We start from the raw sequence: 25,014 nt of genomic DNA, 5'->3' as shown, positions 1-25,014 counted from the left end.
AGAGATGGGGTTTCACTGTGTTACCCAGGATGGTCTCGATCTCCTGACCTTGTGATTCACCCGCCTCGGCCTCCCAAAGTGCTGAGATTACAGATGTGAGCCACTGCACCAGATCTAGTTTTTTTACACATTACCAAAGGATTAGAAGAATTAATAGTCAAACTAACATCTTAGGTTCTGTCAAGATGGGTCATTGTTCTATAAACTTTTGTTTTTATGTCTCATCATTCTTTCTTTTTTGACACGGAGTCTCGCTCTGTCACCCAGGTTGGAATACAGTGGTGCGATCTCGGTTCACTGCAACTTCTGCCTCCCAGGTTCAAGAGATTCTCATGCCTCAGCCTCTCGAGTAGCTGGAATTACAGGCGCCCACCACCACGCCTGGCTAATTTTTGTATTTTTAGTAGAGGTGGGTTTTCACCATGATGCCCAGGTTATTCTTGAACGCCTGACCTCAGGTGATCCACCCACCTCGGCCTCCCAAAGTGCTGAAATTACAGATGTGAGCCACCGTGCCCAGCCTCATCACTCTTAAAGGCAGAATAGGATAAGACCGAATGAGCAAAGAGCAGCAATGTGGAGAGCAGGGATATTGGTGTTTAAAGAACAGTAGCAGTTGACTAATCCCTAAATAAATATTGAATGTGCTTAGGATTGGTCTCAGAGAAAGAGTTTCTTAAGGGTTAGACCCAGAAAAACACTGACTTACGGTAAGAAAAAAAATAGATGTCTTGTCAGTTACAGTAAATGTAATCAATTGAATGATTTCAAGTTTTATGTTTTACTGGCCAAAGAATATAGTAAGATGGTTTAAATATTAATTAATGCTCAATTGCACTCTGAGCCTCTATTTTAAAAATAAAGAACTTGTGCCCTCTCCCCCGTCTTTTTTTTTTTCCTTGAAAGGTTGATGGTATTTCTGTTCTAATCTCTTCATAAAAGTTCATTGTTTCTGCCTCTTCTGACAACCCCAGCTCAATAACACTGTTGTTTACACCAAAGCCCTACCATCCAAATCTCACTAGAGAGATACTGTATGCCATGCTGGTGCAAATAGAATCCTCTTCTCCAAACTTGGTGTCACAGCATTACTAGATGTATTCTGAGTTGCAGAGCATCCCCCATGAAAATCATCCATTTAGGTTTTAGCTTTCTTCTCTCTTCCTTGGGTGCAGTATCAGGCCAGGAGGTGGTTTTAGCAAGATGGCAAAAACTGCAATTATTTTTGCACCAACCTAATAGAATGTCACCTTCTACCTTGTCCTCCTCCCCATCTCTTCCTCAGGGTGACCTTGCACAAACAAAGCAACACTATAACCTTTCTCACCCCTTTATATTTGAGAAAGGTCTTCATGCAAATAAAGGTGTGTTCATGCGGGTTGCGGTCTGAGGGGTGGGCATTTTCCCACTCAGCTTCTTAGTTGGCAGTTACTAAGGCAGAATATTAAGTGTTTGATTACAGTCACAATTTCTGAGGGACTTCCCCGCTTAATGATATTGTTCAGATTGGTTTCTATCGTGTTCTGGGCCATCTGATAGAACTTTATTTTTTCAGAGCCCAGTTCTATAAGAAGTACAACCTTGAGAATAGTTTGATTTCTTTTTAAACATGTGAATTATGAAAAGATTCAAAGATACAAAAAAGCAGAGACTAATATAACAAATGTCTCTCCTTCCATCTCAAAGGTAACTACTATATTTAAAGTGGTATATATCCTTTTAGAACATGTAAGAACATATACAAATGTATATGTTTAAATTATGCAGAGTTTTCATTTGTGTATTTTAAAATTTTTCACAAATGTTTCTTTTCCTACTCAAAGGATATTGCTTTCCCACTCAAACTTTGACCTCAGGGCTTATTCACTTTAATATATTGACTATCCCCTGATTCACATCCCTAAGTCTCTTTTTTCCCACCCAGATGTACTGTCTGTGGATCTGAAATGAGCATCTAGTTTTTTTCTTTTTTTTTTTTTTTTTGAGACGGAGTCTCGCTCTTTCATCCAGGCTTGAGTGCAGTGGGGCACTCTTGGTTCACTACAAGCTCTGCCTCCTGGGTTCAGGCTATTCTCCTGCCTCAGCCTCCCGAGTAGCTGGGACTACAGGTGCCTCCCACCAGGCCAGGCTAATTTTTTTGTGTTTTTTAAGTAGAGACGGGGTTTCACCATGTTAGCCAGGATGATCTTGATCTCCTGACCTCGTGATCCGCCCACCTCAGCCTCCTAAAGTGCTGGGATTACAGGTGTGAGCCACTGCACCCGGTGCAATGAGCATCTTAAAGTGGTTCATGAGTTGGAGGATTCAGAATAGGGCTGGGGTAGAGCCTGTCGACAGAGCTCCCTTAAAGCAGTTATTTTCATTCTCAGGTTTTGTATAATTTTCTTCTTAACCCTTTGAATATATAACCTAGGAGGAAACAACTGTAACCATAGAGACACAAAAACATTTTTGTGACTCTAATGTATAATTACTTACCCCTCCTAATCAGCATCTCTTTAGAAGTTAATATTTGGCCAAGCCCCTAGAGAATGCCCCAAATCACAGGGAGTGGATTTTACTAGATTTTGTCAAAGCACTTGCCGAAACGATGTGTAACCATTGTGCTCCCATCTGTAGTAGAAAGGTACCACTTTGTCTCCATGCTCAATATGATTAATATTATCATGCTTTAATTTGTTTACCTATGTCCATAAGTATGGAATTACATCTCATTGTTTACATTATAATTTGTCTGATTATGAGTGAAGACTTACTGTGTATCTATCAGCAATAAGGATTGCTTTTCTGTGAATTGAGTGTGCTAATTCTCTGTCAGTTTTTAATATTTTTCCTTACTGATTTGTGGAAGTAGTCTATTTATTTTATATACATGTAGGAGCACTAATTCTTTATCAGTTATACCCACAGGGATAAACAGTTTTATGCCCCTGAAAGCTACTTTGCGGTATTACATAGAACTATAACATCACTGATGGTCATACTTATGGCAACGTAGACATCATGGAGTGGCATTAATATAACGCAGTTTAAGAAAGAGGGAACTTGTAATTTAAGAAGATGCTTATTCCCAAATTCTAATATATGCAAAAATAATTTCATGCTCACTATTCAGTCATTTAAAAAAGTTTATTCCCAATACAAATGAATAACTCAAATAGTCTGAGTTTAATGCAGTGATTTTTAGAAATGTAGTTTTATTTGATTCATATTTGTGGCAGTACATCTTACTATTTCCCAAATTCTTTTATCTAAATATAACTTAAAAGCCCAAATGAGAAATTCAAGTAATATAGAGAACCAATTACAGTAATTCATCCAGAGAAGGAGATTTCCCCATGCATGCTGTGGTTTCGAAAATTTCTACTGAAGTGTGGGCACACAGTTTTCCTCTAACCCTGCTGTCTCCCCCTCCTTTTTTCAGTCTGACTTTTCCTGGTAGAAATACGTTCTTCCAGGAATGTTTTATCTTGAATACTCTGACCCTAGAGAGTAAAGTAATTTAGCAGAATTTCTCACACAGGGATTAAAATGGATATTAAAGTATCCACAGAGGATGAAAGTGAGTATAAAGAGGAATCAGCCATGAAAGTTCAGAAAGGGAAATAGATGAATGATGTTTCTATTTTGTCGTCCTTGTAAATAAAACAAATATGCTTATGGCTTTCATTTACTATATGAATTGATTGTTACAGGATAACAGCTGAGAAAATTGAATTATAATTTTTGAGAATCAGTGAATCAGCAGCATCTTTTAAGAAGTTAGTGGAGGTTTTCCAGACACTCCACTGAGTTTACTTTCCACAAATCTCTAGGGTATGTGCAGGATCCCTGTGAAAAGAACAAAGTGTCAGCATTTTAGAAATTTATATACATGTCCTCTTTCACATCCAGGTGGTCCTGGTAAGATGGAACACTTTATCTTTGAGCCCATTGATCTTCTCTTTCCATAGGCCTTTCTGCTGAAATATCCTGTGTTTCCCTCTTTTCTATTACACAGTCCTTCCCCAGCTTCCCTTGCTTCACCCTCCCCTCCCCCATGTCTCAAGTCCTGTATTTCTAACAGAAGTGGGATGGGTTGCATCATTTCATCCACACTTGACTGTGAAGCCACATGGGTTAAGGTCTACTACTCACCAGCTATGACTCTAACATCCAATACTACTTAAATATTTATTGATACTTCCAAAGGGCCAGATTCCACCCAAAACTTTTTTGCATTATCCCACTGAATCATGAAGTAGGATTTTATTATATTTTATAGACAAAGAAACAGGTTAAAACTTGGCCAAGGATTTACAGTAACCAGTAACCAGCAGTAACTAGCAGAAATACAACTCAGTTTGGGGTTAGGGTAACATGAAAACTATATTCACACACTACTGTGGGCAGGTTTCAAAAACTTTCTCTTTTGCAAACCATCACTATGCATAGAATAACAATTGGGAAAGTTTTCTTTCCCTGCTGCCGAGGTAACTGTCATAAAGACTACTAAATTGGGCTGACTTCAAACTGGACAGATGAGTGTCTTGCTCCACTTAACTGTTAGAATACCCGGGCACCTGCCACTTTGTCCAAAAGCTGGAATGAGAGGTAGTGAGAGAAAAGTTGCCTAATCCTCTGCTTTTTATTTTTAACCCAGTGATGCCACGCTTTGCTGAACAAGTAGAGGTTGCCATTGAAGCCCTGAGTGCCAACGTTCCTCAACCATTTGAGGAGAATGAGTTCATCGATGCCTCTCGCCTGGTGTATGACGGCGTTCGGGACATCAGAAAGGCTGTGCTGATGATCAGGGTATGTGAGGCCTCTGTAGCTCAGAGCAGGTCAGAACTCCTAGTAGGAAACTAAAGAGTTAACTCTCTTATTGATTATTTATTTTGTAATTACTGAGTTTAACTTGGTAAGCTGTTTGGCTCCTTATTTAGTCAGACAAAGTGAGCTTAATACTTATGAAGGGATAAGTAATATCAATGAGCTCAGGTGAGCACTGAATATTCTGAAGGGCAACTCCCTGCCTATTTCTTGCATTCATTATCTCCTCAGTTTCTTACAGCCTTTAGGGATACCCCTGCTATTTTCCATTTGTACCTCTTACTAACACTCTTCCCATCAGGATCCAAAGATCATGGGCTAGAAAGAAATGAAGATTACACAGCATAGTAATGTTTATAATAATAACACATAATAATAATGGTTATTATCATTGTGCAACTATGAAGTGGTACATAATTACATTCTCTTTGCATAAAAATAATTTAGTATAAATAAGGCTGGATAGCCTAACATCAAACCTCTTAGTTCCTACTCCACTATCTTCCCATCTTCAGATTTCTGTTGTCAGGTAGGTGTGTCTTCCAAAATGTTGTCTAAACAATTAATATATATACACAGGCCTAGAAAATACATATTATAGTTGATTTAAAATGTCGTATAGTTTCATTTATAACTTTCTTTGTTCACCCACAAGGCACATTCACATATGTCTGTTAAGACATCTAGCTAACCTCATTTTATTTAACTGCTTTATAATCCATTATAAGATGAAGTTTTTTCTCCTTATCTAACCAACAGTTTAGCATAGTAATGTTCACACATATTTATTAGCCACATAATAATCTTTATTTCTTCAAATATACTGCATATGCAAAAGCACATTTATGGCTGTTATAATTGAAGCAGAAGTGGGGCTTCTGCAGTGCTAATCCCAAAAGCATGCTGTCCAGTAGAATGGTATCCACACTTGTGACTTAAAATATTCTAGTAAACACACTAAAAAAGAAAAAAGAAAAAGGTGAAATTAGTTACGATTTTTAAAATACATTTTATTTAACCAAATGTGTCCAAAATATCATTTTATGGCACACTATGGTGTTTTGTTTGGCACAGAGCCTAAATCTGTGTGTGTGTGTGTGTGTGTGTGTGTGTGTGCGTGCGCGCGCGCGCGTGTGTGCGCTAGAAAGAGGGAGAGAGAGATGCCTAGAAAGATGGGAGGATGACAGAGAAAAGAGATAAAAGAATTGGAAGAGAGGACAAGGGAAGATAGTCAGCCTTTTAGGCCCATAACAAATTAGATCATTTTTTCCCATTATGTACTAACTTGTGAAATAAGGTAATAGAGCATGAGAGTTATATTTTCAAAGCATTTTTGGTACTAAATCCCACTGTAATCCTCAAGATATATTCCCTCTTTTGCCATTTTTCTGCTTTGTTAGCCTTCATATGTTTGTGACAACCATTCATCTGGGAGGCTGAGGAAGTTTATAGCCATCATTCACTTGCTCATTCATGAGCTGTAACACACACACATACACACACAATTTTAGATAAAATGTCATGTCTTTGTCACATGAAGTGTCATTTCTCTATCTGGACATTTTAAGTGATTTGATTAGATGGATTTCACACCACTTAAAATTTAGGAGAGAAGTGTACAGTGTGTACAAATTGTTATTTTTAAAATCCTTCTCCATTCAGCACCCAAATGGCTTCATTTTGCACTTAAATGATTTCTTGGTTTTCTGTCTGAATGTAATGGTTGAGTCTACTTTAAAAAAATCCCTTGTACTAAGGAAGATAGACAATAAGACAGGTAGAATTGTTTCTTTCCAAGAAAATTTGACCATACCTCCTTCCTTCCCACAGGCTGCAAAGAAAGATTTTTTCCCCCAAAACTAATACAGAAAGGACCCTGAAGGGTCAAGTTCTTTATCATCTTGTCTCTTGGCAGTCAATACATATTTAATGGTGATGTTGGTATCCGAGTGCTTCAGGCCAGCTCCAGGCAACCCTCTGAAGAACAAAGCTTGTTCTTACTGTATTCCAGCCTCAGCTTTCAGAACCTCCCTTTTCTCTTGGAGCAATCTACTCTACCCCTCCTTCATAAAACTTTTTTTTTTTCCTTCCTCCTGAGGCTTGTCCATTGGGATCTGTCAGGTACATAGGAATTTTCTGATTATCCCCACAAAGTGGCTTACAAATATATACACAAATCTGGCAGACCAACATATAGTCATTTCTCATTTCTTACAGTAGTGTTCTGCAAATTCACTGTGAACACCAAATTTGTGAATCTTGAATCATTGCTCCTAGGAGAAATGCAGGGTTAGGTGACCGTGAGCTTCTGGCCGCATTTTTGTCAACTGATCAATACTTAACCTTGTTTTATGTGAGTTTGTGTTCAAAGACACCTTCTGTAATATGTATTGTTCTTTGGGAGACCAAGGCAGACAGATCACCTGCGCCCGGCCAACATGGTGAAACCCCATCTCTACCAAAAAAAAAAAAAAAATACAAAAATCAGCTGGGCGTGGTGGTGTGCATCTGTAATCCTAGCTACTTGGGAGACTGAGAGAAGAGAATTGCTTCAATGTGGGAGGCAGAGGTTATGGTGAGCTGGGATCACACCACTGCTCTCCAGTCTGGGTGACAGAGTGAGACTCCGTCTCAAAAACAAAACAAAACAATATACTGTTGATTCATTAACACTGAACTCATGGCCAACTGTGCTAACTGATGACTGAACAAAGCTTATCTAACACACATGTGTCTTTATGTAGGGTACATCACACCTCTTGCACTTGGGAACACTAGATGACACTTCAGCACTATACTTGGAGGCCATTTTAAATAGAGAAATCACCAACAAAAAGCACAAGACAAGTGGCACTAAATAGACCAGAAAAAGAGCACTTGTTTCCAGTATGAGACCTTAAACAAAAAGGCAGAGCACTGTGGCGCTTGACCTTAGCTGGGAACATGCACATCCTGTGACTCAGATTTTTTACACTCTTGATGTCTGGGAATAACAAGATAGTTATTGATTTGGGGGATTACAAATAAATTTTAGAGAGTAGACAAATAAGTAAGGAATCCATAAATAATGAGGACCAAGTATATATTCAAGACAAAAAGTTAAACTTTTGCATTGTAAATTAAGATAAGTGGGTAGGGTAGAAGGTGGTAATATCTTGGTGTCAGGAGATTTGTATTCAATGAAACAGTAGTTGCTTCTTGTAAGAATGACTCTGAAAGATCTATGATGATATCTATAGATGAATCTTTTGCATTTGGAACTCATTAATTTGGTTGTGTATGATACTTTCAAAAGCAGGTAAAAGAAATAATAGGGCCTGGAACAGGGTTCAGATAAAGGTCTGTAGTTTAACTTCACATCTCCCAAACTATGTATCAAGGTGCCTTGGAGCATTGCCAGATATTTTAAAATTTCAAAGTAGCACATAGACATCTCTTGAATTCTGTATGAAATATTAGTTACAAATCACAGTTTAAACGTTACGTTGGTACATATCTTTTGATTCATATGTGCTGCTGGGTTTGTAGCAATCACTGGTAAAAAGGAATCTCTAGAATTGATGAGTGTCCATTTAGATTCCAACATTTGAGAAGAAGTACAGTATATAACAGGTTCCAATAATAACTTGTTGTTATAGGTTATAAAAATTGATTAGGTTGATTGGGCCAAACTCTGCATAATGGACATAATTGTTATAGTTATTTGTTTGTTCTTGTTTTTTTAGCCTAAGGGCACCGTGAAAAAAATTACGTGAGGGTGCTTTAAAGCAGTAAAGTTTGGAATTCAGCTCAACTATTCTGGGATCATCAGCATGCTAATTACCTGTCTGCACTTCATTTGTACACAAGTGGTGACAAATGTTACCACAGTTATGAAGGAGTAGCATAGATCTAGCACTTAGCATGCTCCCAGGAAACATTTCTTTTCTTCATTCTAGTAGGATGAAGTTTGTCTTTATATAGTCAATTAAAGAACTAGAACTTGTTAAATAAGTCAATAGTATTATCAAAATTATAGGAGCTGGAGTCAATGTTTGTCACAGTTAAAAAATAAAAGGGTTGAAAAGACTTTATAAACTACTTATGCAACAAAATTTACTTATTATAGATTGTCACCATCCTGTTAATCAACATGGCCTCTTAAGGTGTCTAGTTTTATTAGTTAGAAATAGTTCAGTATTATTAAAAATTGGTAATTCTGTCTAGGTTATTCATTTATTTGCTGAAAGCTTATAACCCTCACAGGATTTCTATTCTTCCGGTAGGAGACAGAGAATAAACAAGGAAATATAATGTCAGACATTGGGCCACAGAGAAAACCAAAGTAGCCTAAAGGGATAGAGCTTCTGGTGGGCATGGATCTTATGAAAGGAAATACCTGGGTGGCATTTGAGAAGATACTGGGAGAAGGAAGAAGAAATAAGCCCTAACGGTATTCAGGCAGAGTATGTTTCAGGCAGAGGGAATGGCAAGTGCAAAGGTTGGAGCCAGAAACTTGGCCTAGAGACCTAAGGGACCTTATTGAATGAGTTGCGAGCCATTGGAGGGTTCTGAGCAGGGGAATAGTGTGATCTGACTTAGACCTTAAAAGAACCACCATGGCTATGCTAGTGAGAACAGAATGTATGGGGCAAGAGCAGAAGCAAGATCAGGTAGGAGCCTCCAGAGTAATCCAGGCCAGGCCAGAGTCGCTGGTTGCCAATCACCCCTGATTAAAATTTATTTTATTTTGTTTTGTTTTGTTTTGTTTTAGGCCTTTGGATCTCTAATTTGATTTTCTAGTCTGCAGCCCATTCCAATGGTGTTGAGCTCTGTTGGGAAATCCTACCTCATGCATCTTTTAAACTCTCTTGCCAACCTATATTCTCAGCCTTCTCCCAGTGAAATTCTCATACACATTTGGGCCCTTTCTTTCAATGGTTCTTATTACATTTTATGAGACATGAGAAAATATTGAAGGATTCAGAGTCATTTCGCCTGGGCTCACGTGTAAAATTTACTCAACAACTCACATGTCCAGGTGAAATGACTGAATCATTCAATACTTTCTCACTGTGTTTCTCTATAGAGGCTGTTGCAGAGGAAATCAAGCACCAGCAGCAGATGAATGGGTCCTGTTTTACAACTGACATGTGGTATGACCCTGGTCAAGCCACATGATCTCCCTTGGCTGGCCCCTGTAATGAGCACAAGTCGATCTCGTAGACTCTTCAGAGAGATTTTAGAGTCTGAATACTTTGTGCCATTTTACAGATATGACCCACTTCGACAACAAAACAGAAAGTAGTGGAAGCAGGAAACTAGGAGTAGACTTTAAGTGGTTTCTGTTTATTGAGAAAGGCCTTCCCAAAGAGCACATAGAACTTTCACCCTCAGTCTCTATCCTCCAGTACAGTGAACTATTTATTTTATGTATTCCTTTACCCTGTAACACTATCTAGTAATACAAGTGTAATCTTCCTGGGCCCATTTGCAGATCCTCTGTAATTTTCCATGTTTCCTTTAATTCATGGAGGTCTTTGACCAACTAAAAAATAGCACTCACAGTTTTAAAAATGAGTAATTCAAAAATTAATGCCATGAGTAGGAGACACACTCACGTGCAATTAGCAAACTGCACATGCCCAGAACTATTTATATGGATGGGTTGGATGGTTATGTTTCATGTTTAAGGCACATGAAAATAGCTTAAGCTCATCTGTTTGTCTGGTGGTATTTGTGATGGTTAAAAGCATGAGCTCTGAAACCTTCAACTTGTCCACCTCTGCCGCTTGCTAGGTGTGATGCTTTGGGAAATATACTCAACAATTCTGAGCCTGTTCACACACCTATAAAATGGAGATTACATTTATTTCATTAGGTTTTTGTAAGGATCAAATTCTTTAGCTGAATGCTTGTCCCATAGTGGGTGATAAACAATGATTGCCATTATTATTGCTGTTGTTGTTATTAGGTGTTGTATTTTATTATTAAGCACAGTAATTATCACCATCATTTATGAATTTAGTTAATTTTTATGGTTCCTAAAGCATTTTCCTATACATCTGAGCTTAGGAGTCCTGTGGGGCAGAAAGTGCAAATAGCAATTATAATCTCCGTTTTATGAGCAGGGAGACACAGAAGCAGTGAAACTAAGTGACTTGCCAAAGACATATAGTTTGTGAGTGGCAGAGTTAGGTCAAAACATGCAGGTCCCCTGAGTCCTCATCCAGGTTAATATTTCTTTTGATTTTAATGTTTTTTTCTTTATTTTGGTTCTTGGGCCATTGTCACTTGAATAAAAACTCATCATTATTAGCCTTATGCTGCCAGGTTGGGTTTGTCATTGACTCCTCTACTAAATGCACAGATCACTGAAATGTTTGGACACAGTACTATAAGCACTGTCATATTCTGCTTATTTTTGTTAAATGAGATTTTCGATTTTACTTTTTCTCTTTCAAGAACTAATGACAGAAAGTGCTTGTAATCTTGTCATCTCATCTGTCAGCTGAATTTACCAACTTGCTATAACTGTCCCACAGTACACTGCAAAAGAGGGAGGAATGATCAGAGAATATTGTCTCTGTCCACAATAAAAACACAACCAGTTATTTGAACTGGGCTCTGCCTACTGTACCCCTGCTTTAGTTAATAAAATACGGGAACAAAACCTCTTTCTTCTCTCCTTATTTTAATATTCCTATGAAAGTAAACATCTGTAGATGACTGAGTGAATGTTAATAAGGTTAATGGTGAGAGAGAAGGAAAAACAAGTGTGATATGCCAAAGCTTGGAAAATTACTAGGCATAACGTGATATTGGCATGAAGGACCCCATTTTATGCCTGTCTGACCAATCTCAAGGCTTCATCAATAACCGCACCTGATTAATTACACTGTGGTAGCCAAAGAAACCAGCAGGAAAAAAATGTGCCCTTTTGGATGGGGAATGGGCAACTGCATCATTGGTATTCCTTGCGGTCTACTCTTTTCTTTTGAAAGGCATCACCCTGGAATGTGGTCCTACTATATGCCAAGAGGCAGTCTGTGGAAGACCATCTCCTGTCAGGTTAATCTCACACTGATTCACTCTCTTACTTTTGTCCACCATCCTTCCACCTTTCGAATTTAACCTCATAGAGTTAGCAAAGCCTTAGAGCACGATAAAACCTCTCATGCCTCAGTTTTCTTACCTGGAAAATGGAGAAAATAGTGTCTACATCAAAGGAGTGTTAAGAAACCTGCATGAGTTAGTGCCTGTAAAGCACTTAGGAAAAACATTGACAGACACATGTTAAGCGCTTAATGCACAGTTATCTATTATTATTGCCATTGAAGATGGAAAGGTATTTTACTCCTGGGCTTATGGATTCTTTCTTATCTTTTCCTTATCACTGACGTTATAGATTGGAAAGGATCTTGATCTAACTCTACTCTTTTTAAGCCATTTTATAACTTTACGTCTTGCTAAATTTGTTATGTGAATAAACTACAACAAAAACTAATGAGAAGTATGTTTGGAGTCAGATACACTTGGGTGTTTAGATGTAACTTCTGGTTCTTTATTAACTAATTTAGGGACATGGGGCACATGTCTTAACTTACCTGCACCTTGTATTACCTCTAAATAGAGAAAGATCCCTAATGTCACTGTGCTCATCTGAGCTAAATTGATAATATATATGTAAAAGTTATTAAATCCTTTATGGGTATGTGGTAATCAGTAGCTTCATTTCATAAACTTTGATGAATGAATTGATTTAAAAATCCTAATAATGATGATGGGCCAGGCACAGTGACTCATGCTTGTAATCCTTGCACTTTGGGAGGCCAAGGCAGGCAGATCACTTGAGGCCAGGAGTTCAAGACCAGCCTGGCCAACACAGTGAAACCTTGTCTCTACTAAAAATACGAAAAGTAGCCAAGCATGATGGTGTAAACCTGTAATCCCAGCTACTTGGGTGGCTGAGGCACAAGAATCACTCGAACTTGGGAGGTGGAAGTTATAGTGAGCCAAGATCACACTGCTATACTCCAGCCTGGGCTACACAGTGAGACCCTGTCTCTAAACAAACAACAAACCCCAAGTAATAATGATGGCAAACATTTAAAAAATACCTACTCTGTGTCTGACACTATACAGAGAACACATTTCCTAATCTTCACAGCAATCATAGAGGTAGCTACTGTTATCAACCTCAATTTACAGAGGAAGAAGTCAAACTAAGAGAGGTAAGATAGTTTATTTATGAGCACACAGGGGCTCATATTCAGGCAGTCTTGACTCTAGAGCCTGTGCTTATAACCTTTATACCTTATGGCTTTGTGACCAGTTATTCCCTCAGGTCTAGCCTTTGGCCTGGAGATAATCAACTTTTTTTGTTTATAGAGCAAAAGTGGCATTATAGAAGCATAGGTGTAAATTTTGTTGTTGATGGTTCTTTTCTTTCAATCAATTTGGATGGGTAGAAATAATACACAAATATAATTTTTCTTAAAATTAGCATATCACTTCAAGTTAGACTTACTATACCTGTATGAGGAAATAATAAAATATATATTTTAAAGTAAATTAGGGCAGCTTGATTTTTCTGACTGCATTCCAGCTAATACCCACCCACATAGCTGTGTGGATGCTATGTAGGATGCTATGAGCTCTGCTTTCTGAGGGATATTTAGCCTTTGCAATGAAGTGTGTGGATGGGGGTGAAGGTTATCAATTTAAATATGCTGATTTTTCTCTTTTTGTCTTTAGACCCCAGAAGAACTAGAGGATGATTCTGACTTTGAGCAGGAAGATTACGATGTGCGTAGTAGGACAAGTGTTCAGACTGAGGATGACCAGCTCATTGCAGGGCAGAGCGCACGGGTGAGTGGTCATGTAAGACTTTGGCTTGGCCCACATGGCCTGTGTTTACTAAAATGGTTTGAGGGTATTTCTAAACTCCAGAGATGTGGTACCCCAGAGATTCATGGGTCAGAAATCTGTGCTCTCATCTGAGGTGGTTTATAGCAAATCACGTTTTACACAGTGAAAATAACCACCACTGCTCCTGATTCCTCTAACTCCCCTCTTTTGGTATCACTAGAAACATAGCAACCACATCATAGCAAGCTTTTATGTGTATAATTGATTTTGTTGGAGTTGGGTATTACAACTGGATGATAAACTGATAGGGGACACTGTAATACAGCAAATTTTGCATTGGCACAGTCACCATTGTTCTTCCTGAAGTCTCCGAGCTTGTCAACACAAGAGGCAATGACAAATGGGGAATCGGGGTACTACTTTGTTAATGGCTGGGCTGTTCCTCCATACAATGGCCTATGTTCTATGATATCTAAGATCATATCTTTTGAAATGGGTTCAAGGCCATTAGATAGAGAATGTTTTGTTTCCTCATGATGCCTGTCTACTTCCATGGCGGTATTCCTAGATCTGTCTGCCATGTGATAGAAAAATAAATTAGAGACAAATTAGAAATATGCAAGTTTAAGGATCAGGAAGCAACAGAGAGAGTACCAGCTCTGCCTGACGTTTGAGTAATCCATGATACTGTTCACCAATGCATTTGGTCCAAAGAGCATCCTAAATTTGGATCAATCTGATTAGCTGTATCACCCAGAGGGTAGCTGTACGTAATCAAGCTGGTGGTGAGAGATGAAATCTTTAGAGATTGCATAGGAGGATGAAATTTTCCTCCCCTTAAAGGCTCAGTTTCCAAAGAGTAAAAACAATCCGATTATAGTATAACTGAGAATTAGATATTCTAATTTTCTGTGTTAAGTTTTATTTAAATTTAATGAATAGAAAGCAGGAGGTTGAGAAAGAGCTGGTAATTTAAAATAGAAATTGGGAAACCCCAGAAAGCCCACACTGCCTTAAGAATTATGAAAGGAAAATAATCAGAGGTTAAAATAAAGAGGACTTGAAGGAGACGTTTAGTCAAGAAAGACTTTGTGTCTAAAACCCAATTTCTCTTACATGCTTTATGCCCTGAAATTCTCACCCAACAATCAAGTGACCCAAAAGATATAAACAAACATTAATAGGAGGGATGTGAAGGTAAAAGAGTATTAAAGACAAAGGCTGTGTTTTCAGACAGATTTGGTTTTGAATTATAAAGAGCAGCATTAGAACCATGCTCAAAGCTACATGTTGCTTAATTTTTCTGAGTTTCAGACCTATCATCCCTAAAATGTGAATAATAGGGTTACCTGATAGGATTCTTATGAAGATTTAATTCCTTAATATTTGTAAAATAATGGGCACAATATCAGACATACAGTAAATGCTCAATAAAGATGACTGTGATAATTATCCTTTCTAAGAGAAATCCTTTCTGATCACACGATGGTGGGACAACAGAAAAGTAGGCATTCAGCCCCCTATTTCAAAATTTCCTTGCAGATTCTATTTAATCCCCCCTAAAATGTTGAAAATTGGAAAGGTCAGTAACTTGAAAATCTTTTGACTCTGTGTTGGCAAAACGTCAGACTAATTAAACAGTCATTTCATCTTCAGAATTAAAACCAGCATTTTTGTCACTGACAAAGGGCAATTTTGAATAATTCATCCAAACATGAAGCAATTCAGTCAATTTGACTGACTAACTGCAACTCAGTATACATGCAGCCTAGTATCCACTGACTAGTTTTCTTAAAGACAAAGACAGGTTGTACAACTCATCTTGCTTTATAATCACCATCTTGTCAAAATGTCATGACCAGTCCCACTTTTACAAGGAAGAATAGAGTCCCAATATACTTCTGTTTCACTGAGAACAGAATTCTAGCCTTATTTACATTAGCCTTCAAGTCAATGATGATGGGCGGAAATACAATTCAGAGACTCCTGTCTTTATCATCTATTATTTCTTCACACTAGAGTCTTTTCTGAGAGTTTTTCCAGCATGAATTATAAACAGGGTCCAAGATAGTAAGAACAGAGCACTCCTATAAATTCAACACTTGCTCATTTGTCTTTGAGGTCCATCATGTGGTCTGTATGATTAACTTGCAGCAGACAGCATTACTTACTGAGTCAGCCTATTTTAGCCTGTAATTATATGATGACAAATCAGAGACATGGAATTATGGCTGTTAAGTTGGAAATAAGAGGGTGCATTGAATTGCTGAAATGATAGATGGTCAGACTTTTGACCAGCAAAGTGTGCTAAGTTGGTCCAAATTGTGAAGGCGGCGAACTTTGTCTTTGACAGAGGCATTTGCTCTTCCCTGCAGCAAGTCCTCCCATGTTAATGATATTACTTTGTGTTCACATTTAGAGAAGTTTCCCTTTCTGAAAATGATTAATTAATCTATAAGAAGGTTTAAGTGGGAGATAAGCTTTTAGTAACCCCATCCAACATTGCTCTCAAATTCTGGAATTAAAGTATTTACAAACTTTCCTTTATATGCCCATGTCTGCTGCTTGCCTACAACATTCTGAGGGAGAGGAGAGTGGGGGCGGGAGTGATGAGGGAAGATGAATGGGAATCAATATGGATGGTGGTGATCTGATAAAATATGGAGGTGATGTGTGGTACCCTTTGATCCTAGACATGACATAATATAAACTGTTTCTCCACAGGTTGACATAGTTAAAATAGGTTAGTGACAATTGCTGGGCACTTAACCTTGGTGATACAATATATTATTTGGAGTCACACAGACTTGATTTTAAATATGGACTTAGTGAAGCTGTGTGACTTTGGGGCAACTTTCTTAACCTCTCCACACTTCATCTCCTCATACGCTACCTCATAAGGTCAAAGGAAGAATTCTATGATAAAATGTATCACAGGATTTGTCATATAAATATGTAATAATTAAGTTGGTGGTAATGGTGATGATGCTTGTGGCTTGAGCTAATCATTCATTAGAAGGCTGGCTAATTTCACCTGAAAGAGTTGGATAATTCAGGCAATCATGAGAGTCTTTACTTGAGTTAATGGGACAATTACCTCAATTTTCCAATTCACTTCACAGCTAGAGACGGGTAAGAATCAAAGGACCCACTTCTTAACTACTTATATTTATTATACTGCTTTAAAGTCAAGTGAGTAGAAACAGGCACATTGAGCTTTAGTCCCTTTAATTGTTATTTATAAACATTCTTGTACTTGAATCTTAATGTTAGCCTCTTGCTCTATGCTTAAGAAATGAACGCTTGTCAATTTGGGGACCCAAAGACTTTAAAAATCATTTTTTTCTCCGGAAATTAGAAGATAATTATATCAAAATCTCCTTGAGATTTAAACTGAAGAAAGGATTCAGTGCTACTTGAATGGTTGCTTGCTTTTATCAGTGATTTTCACTTTTAATAGGTAGGGTTTAAAACAATCACCAAAAAATGGTTGGTGGTTCAGAGGAAAGGCTGGGAGGGACTCTGGGGTTGGGGGAAGGAATCCTTTTAGATTAATTTCTCTGATACCACTAATTTGGGACCCCACATCAGGCAGATCAACAATTTGGACATCTGTGCTTGGCTACTGTGAAAACCAGAAACTTAACCTGTCCCGGGTAATCATATCATACAAACAGAAAATCTGATATGTCCCCTTTCCTCTTGGCCATGAAGATAATTTTTCTCATGTTCCCTTAGTTTGAGGGAATGAACAATTGCATGTTAGGTATTTTATATTGAGTTTGATTTCAATGTAGCTGGCTTCTATTTTTTTCTAGCTAGAATGGCTTTAATGTGTTAACATTTCAAACTGCTGAGTTACATTGATAAGACCTAATTAAAACTCATGTGTTGAATTCTAATTTGATTAACTTGCAAATTTCACAGTTTGTGATCTACTGTTTATAGATAACCTTTTTTTAAATTCCAGTTTCAGAAAAGGTCAATTATGAATTTTTAAAAGCAAGAGCATTTTAAGAATATTTAGGAAGAGACTTCAGCTCATTGACAGCTACCTAAGCAGAGGCAAATGGAAGGATGCTTTCACCCAAGTCACACACCATTAAGTGTATTATGCAGGTCAAGCATCTCTAGAGTCAAAATCATATCTTCCTTTGCAAACTTACATTGGAGGGGACAGTTTTTCTTCAGAATTGTGTCCTTAGAATGTATGTGTCAGTTCTGGCAACTTCTCTTGAATTATGCTAATGCAGTGAGTGGAAAAATGTTTAAGCAGTCAGTCAAAAGATGTTTATTAAGCTTCTACTATGGGCAGGATATGGGCAGCCTAAACCCTAGGGAAGCATATAAAGAAGTTAGCAGTAGGGCATTCATAGGAATTAATTAGAGAGCAAAGCAAAGCAGTTAATATTCAAGTGCTAAATTGTATAATGGAGACCCAAGTGCTATAGTTGACAGAGAAGTATACACCTTTCAGTGCACAAATTAACCTTGTGTTGGGACAATGAAATGTGCATTGCTTTTCATCTGGGGATTGAACATTGACTCTGGGAGTCTGCTGATAGTTTTACAAATTCTTTTACAAAGAAGCACCTAGCGAATGCTTTAAATGATGCTGGTTTAGGACCTGTGAGGTCTAAGTAAAGTACAATTCGCTCTTTTGTATGAGGAGGACAATAAACCAAAAACAGCAATAGGTCATCAGAAAGGGATAGTTAAGGAAAAAGGTGCATATTTAATTTCTGTAAATCAAACGTATCTCAAATATAGTGGAATAGCTGTCTTGCTATGAACACAACATTGCAGATGTGAGGTTATAATAAACTCATGTATATCAAGTACCTTTTTAAATACAGATTTTAAAGCTATTTTAACAGTATCTTTTAAGATACAGTATTTTAAATATCTTAACAATAGTATTCATGCAAGTCTGGATTTTTACATATGGATTAAAATTTACACATACACGTGCATATCCAAAAATATGTACACATGCTATTTAAAGCCACATACATGCATCCATGGAAGTTAGTAGATGTGGCTATCAGTAAGAAGCATCTGGGAAGGATACTGTTAGGCAAATCAGACACCATATGCAACTCATGTCTATGGCATCCACCAAGATGCACAGCCTGGCGAGCAATGGGTAAGCTGCATGGCCACGCACAACTGATGATCCAGTTGTGTATAATGGTTAAGAATGATCTTAGTTCAAGTGGGTTTGAATCCTGTTCCTACAGCCTATTTTGTGATATTAGGAATTTTATGAATTTCTCTGGGCCTACATATTATTATTAAAATGGAGATAGTAATAGTATTAGGATGATTAAGTAGATTGCTGTTTGACATACATAAGTCTCAGCACAGTACCCAGTATTTGTTGATATACATAAGGAATCATAACCATCTTCTATTTGTAGATGGTCACATAGACCCTAAGCCCATCCCTTTCCCTATGGCAACTAATGAGCCAGAGTGGTAGTTGGAAAGGCAAACTAATGGCGGAAATTATAATATAATGTTAATGATAATTCTATACATGCTTACTTTCATTTTTTTTTGAAAAAACATATTTAATTTCCTGCCCACCATCACCTTTTGAGGTAATGATTTACTGTACCCATATTCTATCTGAAGAGATCAATGATAGATCCATATAACACTGAAGTCTTAACCCATGTCAGCTACAGAGCCCTTGTTGAACCCAGTTTTTCTGAGCTCACATTGCCTGATGCTAGTTATTAGTCCTTCCAAATTTATTCACTCACACCGGGAGAAGATTTACAATTTAGGAAGAAGCATTTTTCCTGTGTTATTTTACTTGTTCATTGCAGAAACTGCAGTCCCCCAAACTGTACTCTCTTGGTCTGTCTTCTGGAAAATATGTGTATCCCAGAAGCAGGGGAATGGAAGCACCTATTCACATTCCCCTGTCTGTGAAGCAGGTTGCATACAGTTTTGCTAGGATGTGATAAGGTGATGTCAAACATTTCATTCAGGGCTTGCTACCTAAATGGTGTTTAACAAACATAGTTGATTCTCATTACTCCTGATAGTTATGTTCTATGAAGTCATCATGAACATTTAATTAGCAAATATTTAATCATTGCTCCTAGGGGAAATACAGCATTAGGTTCCTCAGAGCTGCCAGTCAAGACATTTTCTTCAGCTGATCAATACATAACTATGTTTAATGGGTGTTTCTGTTTAGACACTTTATATTTTTGATTCATTAACATTGAACTCACAGCCAATAGCTCTGTAACTCATGCCTGATTGAAACTTAGCTAACACATGTATTTTCTCCATAAGGCTCATGCCAGCCTTCTCATGCTCAGGGACACTAGACGCACTTCAGCACCATGCTTGGAGCCATTTTAAATAGCAAAGTTACTAACAAAAAGCACAAAGATACGAAAAATGTAGCAGTAAATAGACTGTAAAAAGTACACTTGTTTACAGTACGAGAGCTGAAAAAGGAAGGCAGAGCATTGCCTTTTCAACCTCATCTGGGAATATGCATGTCGGGCAACTCAAATTTTTTGCTGCTCTGCCCACATTTGCAAATGACCACAAAAATGCTACAAGCCTTGATTTTGGGGTTACAAATATATTTTAGAGAGTAGGCAAATTGGCAAATGAAGGAATCCATGAATAAGGAGAAGACTGCAGTTTTCCCTTTTCTACATTTTCTTACCTAGCAGTTATTGAAAATGAACCCACGCTTCCTAATTTTATACTTTATCCCATTATAACTTTTCTGCCTACGTACTCAAAGGCTTTAACGAGGAGCCACAGGCATGCCACCACCCTAAAGGAGATGGGGGAGGGCTGGGAGTAGGTGTGCCGTCCCTGGCATGCCCTGGGCAGGGGATTTTTGTTTGGCATCTCTCTGTAGACACCTTCATTTACACTCAGAAAGTAGCCCCATCCTCCCCCACTTGGATGCTCAGATAGTGTTTAAAATTCCTCTCCTTTCCAGCGACAGAAGGCCGTTTTTCTTTTTTCCCTTCTCTGAACAGATTTCAGTGTTGAAAGAGGTGCATTCTTTCATCTGGTAAAAGTTTCCTGAGACCAAATATAAAAATTGTCAAGAATAGCTTCTTTTGAACAAACATATGCCATCAAAGCGGCAGAGAAGTTCTGTTATTGCCAGTGCGCACGTAGCTTTGGATATCTCCGTATTTTTCATATGTGGGAGTGGGACGGGGACTTTGGGGCGCTTATCAGCCTGTGCTCGTGGCCTCCCTGGAATGGAGAAAGACGTGCTTTCCGAAATGGCAGGGTAGCTCATAAGCCTTTGCAGGGTCCTGCTCTGCCATCCGCAGAAGGCAGAGTCAACATACGGTCTGTACTTCCTTTGTCACCGTCACTCACGCTTTTTCTGTAACCCACGCAGGCCATCATGGCGCAACTACCGCAGGAGGAGAAGGCAAAAATAGCTGAGCAGGTGGAGATATTCCATCAAGAGAAAAGCAAGCTGGATGCAGAAGTGGCCAAATGGGACGACAGCGGCAATGATATCATTGTACTGGCCAAGCAGATGTGCATGATCATGATGGAAATGACAGACTTCACAAGGTGAGGCCCAGAGCCAGGGAGCTGAAGATTTTTTCATTAAACCCAGAAGTGTAGCAGTGTGTATTAGCATGTGAGAGCCTGCTGAAAAATTAAAATATACCAAGGCAAGGTGGTGATATTACAAATTTACATGTATAAGTCAAAATGATCTGGACTTAATTCCTAGCAGATAGGTAGGTCTTTTTGGTCAAGGAGAATAGATTCAATGTTGTAATTATTGTTGTAATTATCTACCCTAGGGCAGTCATAAAATCAAACCCCTGGGGATGGGTGACTCATCTTTGGTCTGTGCTATTTTGCAATATGCTTAAATATTATTCTGAAGATAAAGTGAATGATTCGTTAATATCCCTTTGGAAAAATATGTACCTGTGTGTGTGTGTGTGTGTGTGCACGTGCGTGCGCGTGCATGTATACATGTAGTATGTTGTAATACTAGCTTGTGATCTAGCATTAATTTAAGCTCACATTTTATTCTTACATATTAAGAATCAGGTACAACTATCTAAGATTCATTGTTTTCACAGAGAAATTAAAGTTGTGTAAGATTTATTTCCTTCAACTCTGAGCTAGTACCTTTGACAAATCAAATGACCAGTCAGAATTTTGTCAGGAGACTTTTCTTCAACAAGGGTTAGTGCTCTTTCTATCAGTGCATTTTGGTCTCTTCTTTAAAAGAAGGTGATATATCTGCCCTTTCAACACAAAGGGCAAACCAAGGGAGAGCAAAACTCAATAGGAACCTCCCTGAATTTTGAATCAGAATATCAGGTGATTTGGGGGGAGGTCTCTTACTCTCTGTTTGCGAAATAGTGAAATAACACTTGTCTTATCAACTTCAGAAGAGAGTTTTTAAATCCAAAGAGATAATGCAAGTATAAATAATGTTGCCATACAAATATAAACTAGCGTTTTACCGTAGGTTTTTTTCTGGAAAACACACATATACGCGAAGATGTATTAATGATTTAACATGATATTTGTTATTGAAATAATATAAGATATATGGGAATGTCAAGACATCATCTGATGGGTGGCAACTTTTTTTAATGGTTGTTGAATGCTTCTAATAAGAAAAGGCTAGAGTTGATTAAAAGTTATAATTTAATATGGAATATCTCTGTGTCACCCCCTTTGCCTCTGGCCAATATGTACTAATGACATAGCTTGGCCCTTTTTCCAAATATTTTAAAATTGTTTTTTACTTCAGTGGAATGACTTTACTGTTATGAAGGAGCCTTTCGAGACTTTTAAATGTCATTGTATTCATGAGAAGTTCAAATTTGTACATTTGGTTAGTCTTTGTAGACTTCACACATTTATTTCACAAAACGTAACAGCAGGAAAAAAGTCTGAGCCATTATTTCAGTCTGAAACGTCCTACAAATCAGACTATTATGGCAGCCTCAGTCGTTGTTTCTCAAGGCCTATGATGACTTAATTTGCTTGCTTTCAACATTTTATTAGTACTTTATCTGATGATTATCCAATCCATTAATAGCATCACTTGAACAAATAATCTCATTAAAGTGAATAATGAATCTGGTCATGTTACTAGTTTTGATCAGGAGCACATTTTATAATTCTCTAGATTATATAACTGGTCAAGGCACAGTTATAAAAGATGTATTTGAGGGGTCTTATTACATGGTGTTAAATAAGGCACATGTCTGTTAGTCAAAGTATAGTTTTAAAAGTGAGAAGAAGGTGTCTTCAGTTTCCTAGGAATTTCATATCATTTTATGCTGATTTAAATAATGAAATGTCTAGGGAGCTACTAGTTACAATTTTTCCCACCGCGTGATGAGTAGTTTTGTGCTCTTTTTGTTAGGGCACAGGGAGGAGTATAGTAATTAATGACTAGAGAACCAGAGTAGACTGTGTGTTTGAAATGCAACATAGGAAGTTGAGGTTTCATTGCTGCCTCCATCTGCACAGCCTGTTTTTTTACAGACAGCTGAATAGTGCCTTTCTTTGTGGCCTCTCACCTAAGTTCACTATATTTGACCTTACACATTGTTATTATTGCCCTTCCACTTGCATATTCCACTTCAAGGAGGAATAATTTTAGGTCTGTAACTCTAAACATTCTTAAGTACCATTTTCTCTTATTTAAAGAAATGGATATAACTGATTAGGAATTGAAACTTGGCTACCTTCTTTAATGTATATGTGTAAAGGGCATGTGGGTACACAATACCCTGGTATTTATTATCTTATTATTTTATTCTTATCACTAGCTAATTCATTAATTTGATTCAGTAATCTCAATGATATCCACTCCATTATTATTAAAATTGGAAGGGTTCTGCCTCATTATATGTGTAATAACTTCTTCATGGAAGATAAAACTGATTATGCCTCATGTCTTTTTCCCACTCAGTTCTTGACTTCCATCTCATCGACAATGGCAGAAGCACCATCCTGCATGGAGTGAATTCATGCTTTTCATGTCATTTTTCAGAAAGAAATAGCATGTTGCTAGTCTTGCTTCCCAATAACAAAAGGTGTGCAGATAGCAACAGCTCAAGTTTAATTGTACAGCAAAGAATATACCTGTTTTTAGAATCAAACTTAAGTTCAAATCTTCAACAGTTTTGAGACCGACTGTCAAATACTGAGCACTAGACTCAGAAATCATATAATCATTCTATGTTTCCCAAACTTGATTTCCTGGCTTAGTTCACATGCTCAGTAGTACCTCAGTTGGTCTTTCGGTTCAGATTCTCCACTCATCCAGGCCACATCTGTCCAGTGAAGGGCAGTCATCCAGCTTCCTTTGCACCAAAACTTTCATTAGCTCCTTTTTTCACAGAATAAAAATCCTTGTGTTTGCTCTTCAAGGTCTACCTTTCTTGACCTTTAGGCTTCTGTCCTAATTCTGTAGATGTTTAATGTCTGACCTTACAATCTATTCCAGGAAGTACCTGAAACAGTTCAACTTGTGATTCTGTAGTTCTACCTGAGTTCTTGAAATTCCCCAGATGCACTCAACTGTTCCACTGTGCTGTCTTCATACTGCCTCAGCTGATTAGTAAAATTTCCCAAGCATATTCAGAAGTCTCTGAAAAGTGACTTTTATGGTTCAATACATTTGCAAATACCCTTTTTATGTGCTATATCTCATTATTGGAGAGTCACATTTGATATTAACATGTTAGAGGTATTGAGAAGGCATAAAAAATAACTTGGATTAACTCAGAATTTGAATTTTGAATACTAAGTATATTAACTCAGAATATACTGAGGCATAGATTTTTCACATTACTACTTATTACCTTCTCACAAAATAAATGTGAATTAGTTCATAAATGGTGATGTGACGGCAGTGATGCGGTAATACTTTTCCTTGACTTTCTTTTTTGGAGTGACCACTTCACGGGAAAGACTCCAGATATTGACTTTTGCATCAGAATTACCTATGTCCAAAAGAGAGAATGTTTCAGGAATCTATATAAGTAGAGTTAATTATATGGCTTGATGCTCTTTCCAAGGAAACTAAAAACATACTCCAGATGGGACAATATGATTGCTCCTGCATTCAGAACATGAGATTACCCATAGCATCTTTTAAAACCCACAAAATACAAAATCTGCTCTAAGGTAGAAAAACACAAGGGCTATGGGTCGCAATTTTAAAATGGGGAGATAAACCAATGTGGCCAGTCTTCTTGTCGATATTGTCTTCCATGGATAAGAAGACTCAAACTTCTGATGCTTTCATGGATGTGATTTTCTTTTTCTACCTTTTTTTTTTTTTTTTTTTTTTTT

At 37.7% G+C, this 25,014-nt stretch overlaps 1 protein-coding gene across 6 annotated transcripts in view; it reads left to right on the top strand.

Annotated features, from left to right (window-relative positions):
* Window positions 1–25,014, top strand: part of CTNNA2 (catenin (cadherin-associated protein), alpha 2) — a 1,228,212-nt gene that overhangs the window by 1,137,929 nt on the left and 65,269 nt on the right. For all 6 annotated transcript variants that reach the window (XM_011968327.1, XM_011968326.1, XM_011968331.1 and 3 more), the window contains 3 exons: window positions 4,643–4,794; window positions 13,549–13,662; window positions 21,062–21,243. In XM_011968327.1, the coding sequence (XP_011823717.1) occupies window positions 4,643–4,794; window positions 13,549–13,662; window positions 21,062–21,243 (448 nt within the window). The remainder of the gene's footprint in view (window positions 1–4,642; window positions 4,795–13,548; window positions 13,663–21,061; window positions 21,244–25,014) is intronic.

Source organism: Mandrillus leucophaeus, unplaced genomic scaffold (assembly GCF_000951045.1).
Source record: "Mandrillus leucophaeus isolate KB7577 unplaced genomic scaffold, Mleu.le_1.0 Scaffold84, whole genome shotgun sequence".
NCBI lineage: Eukaryota > Metazoa > Chordata > Mammalia > Primates > Cercopithecidae > Mandrillus > Mandrillus leucophaeus.
The sequence above is the reverse complement of the archived record's forward strand: the minus strand, read 5'-3'. Positions and strand labels throughout refer to the sequence as shown.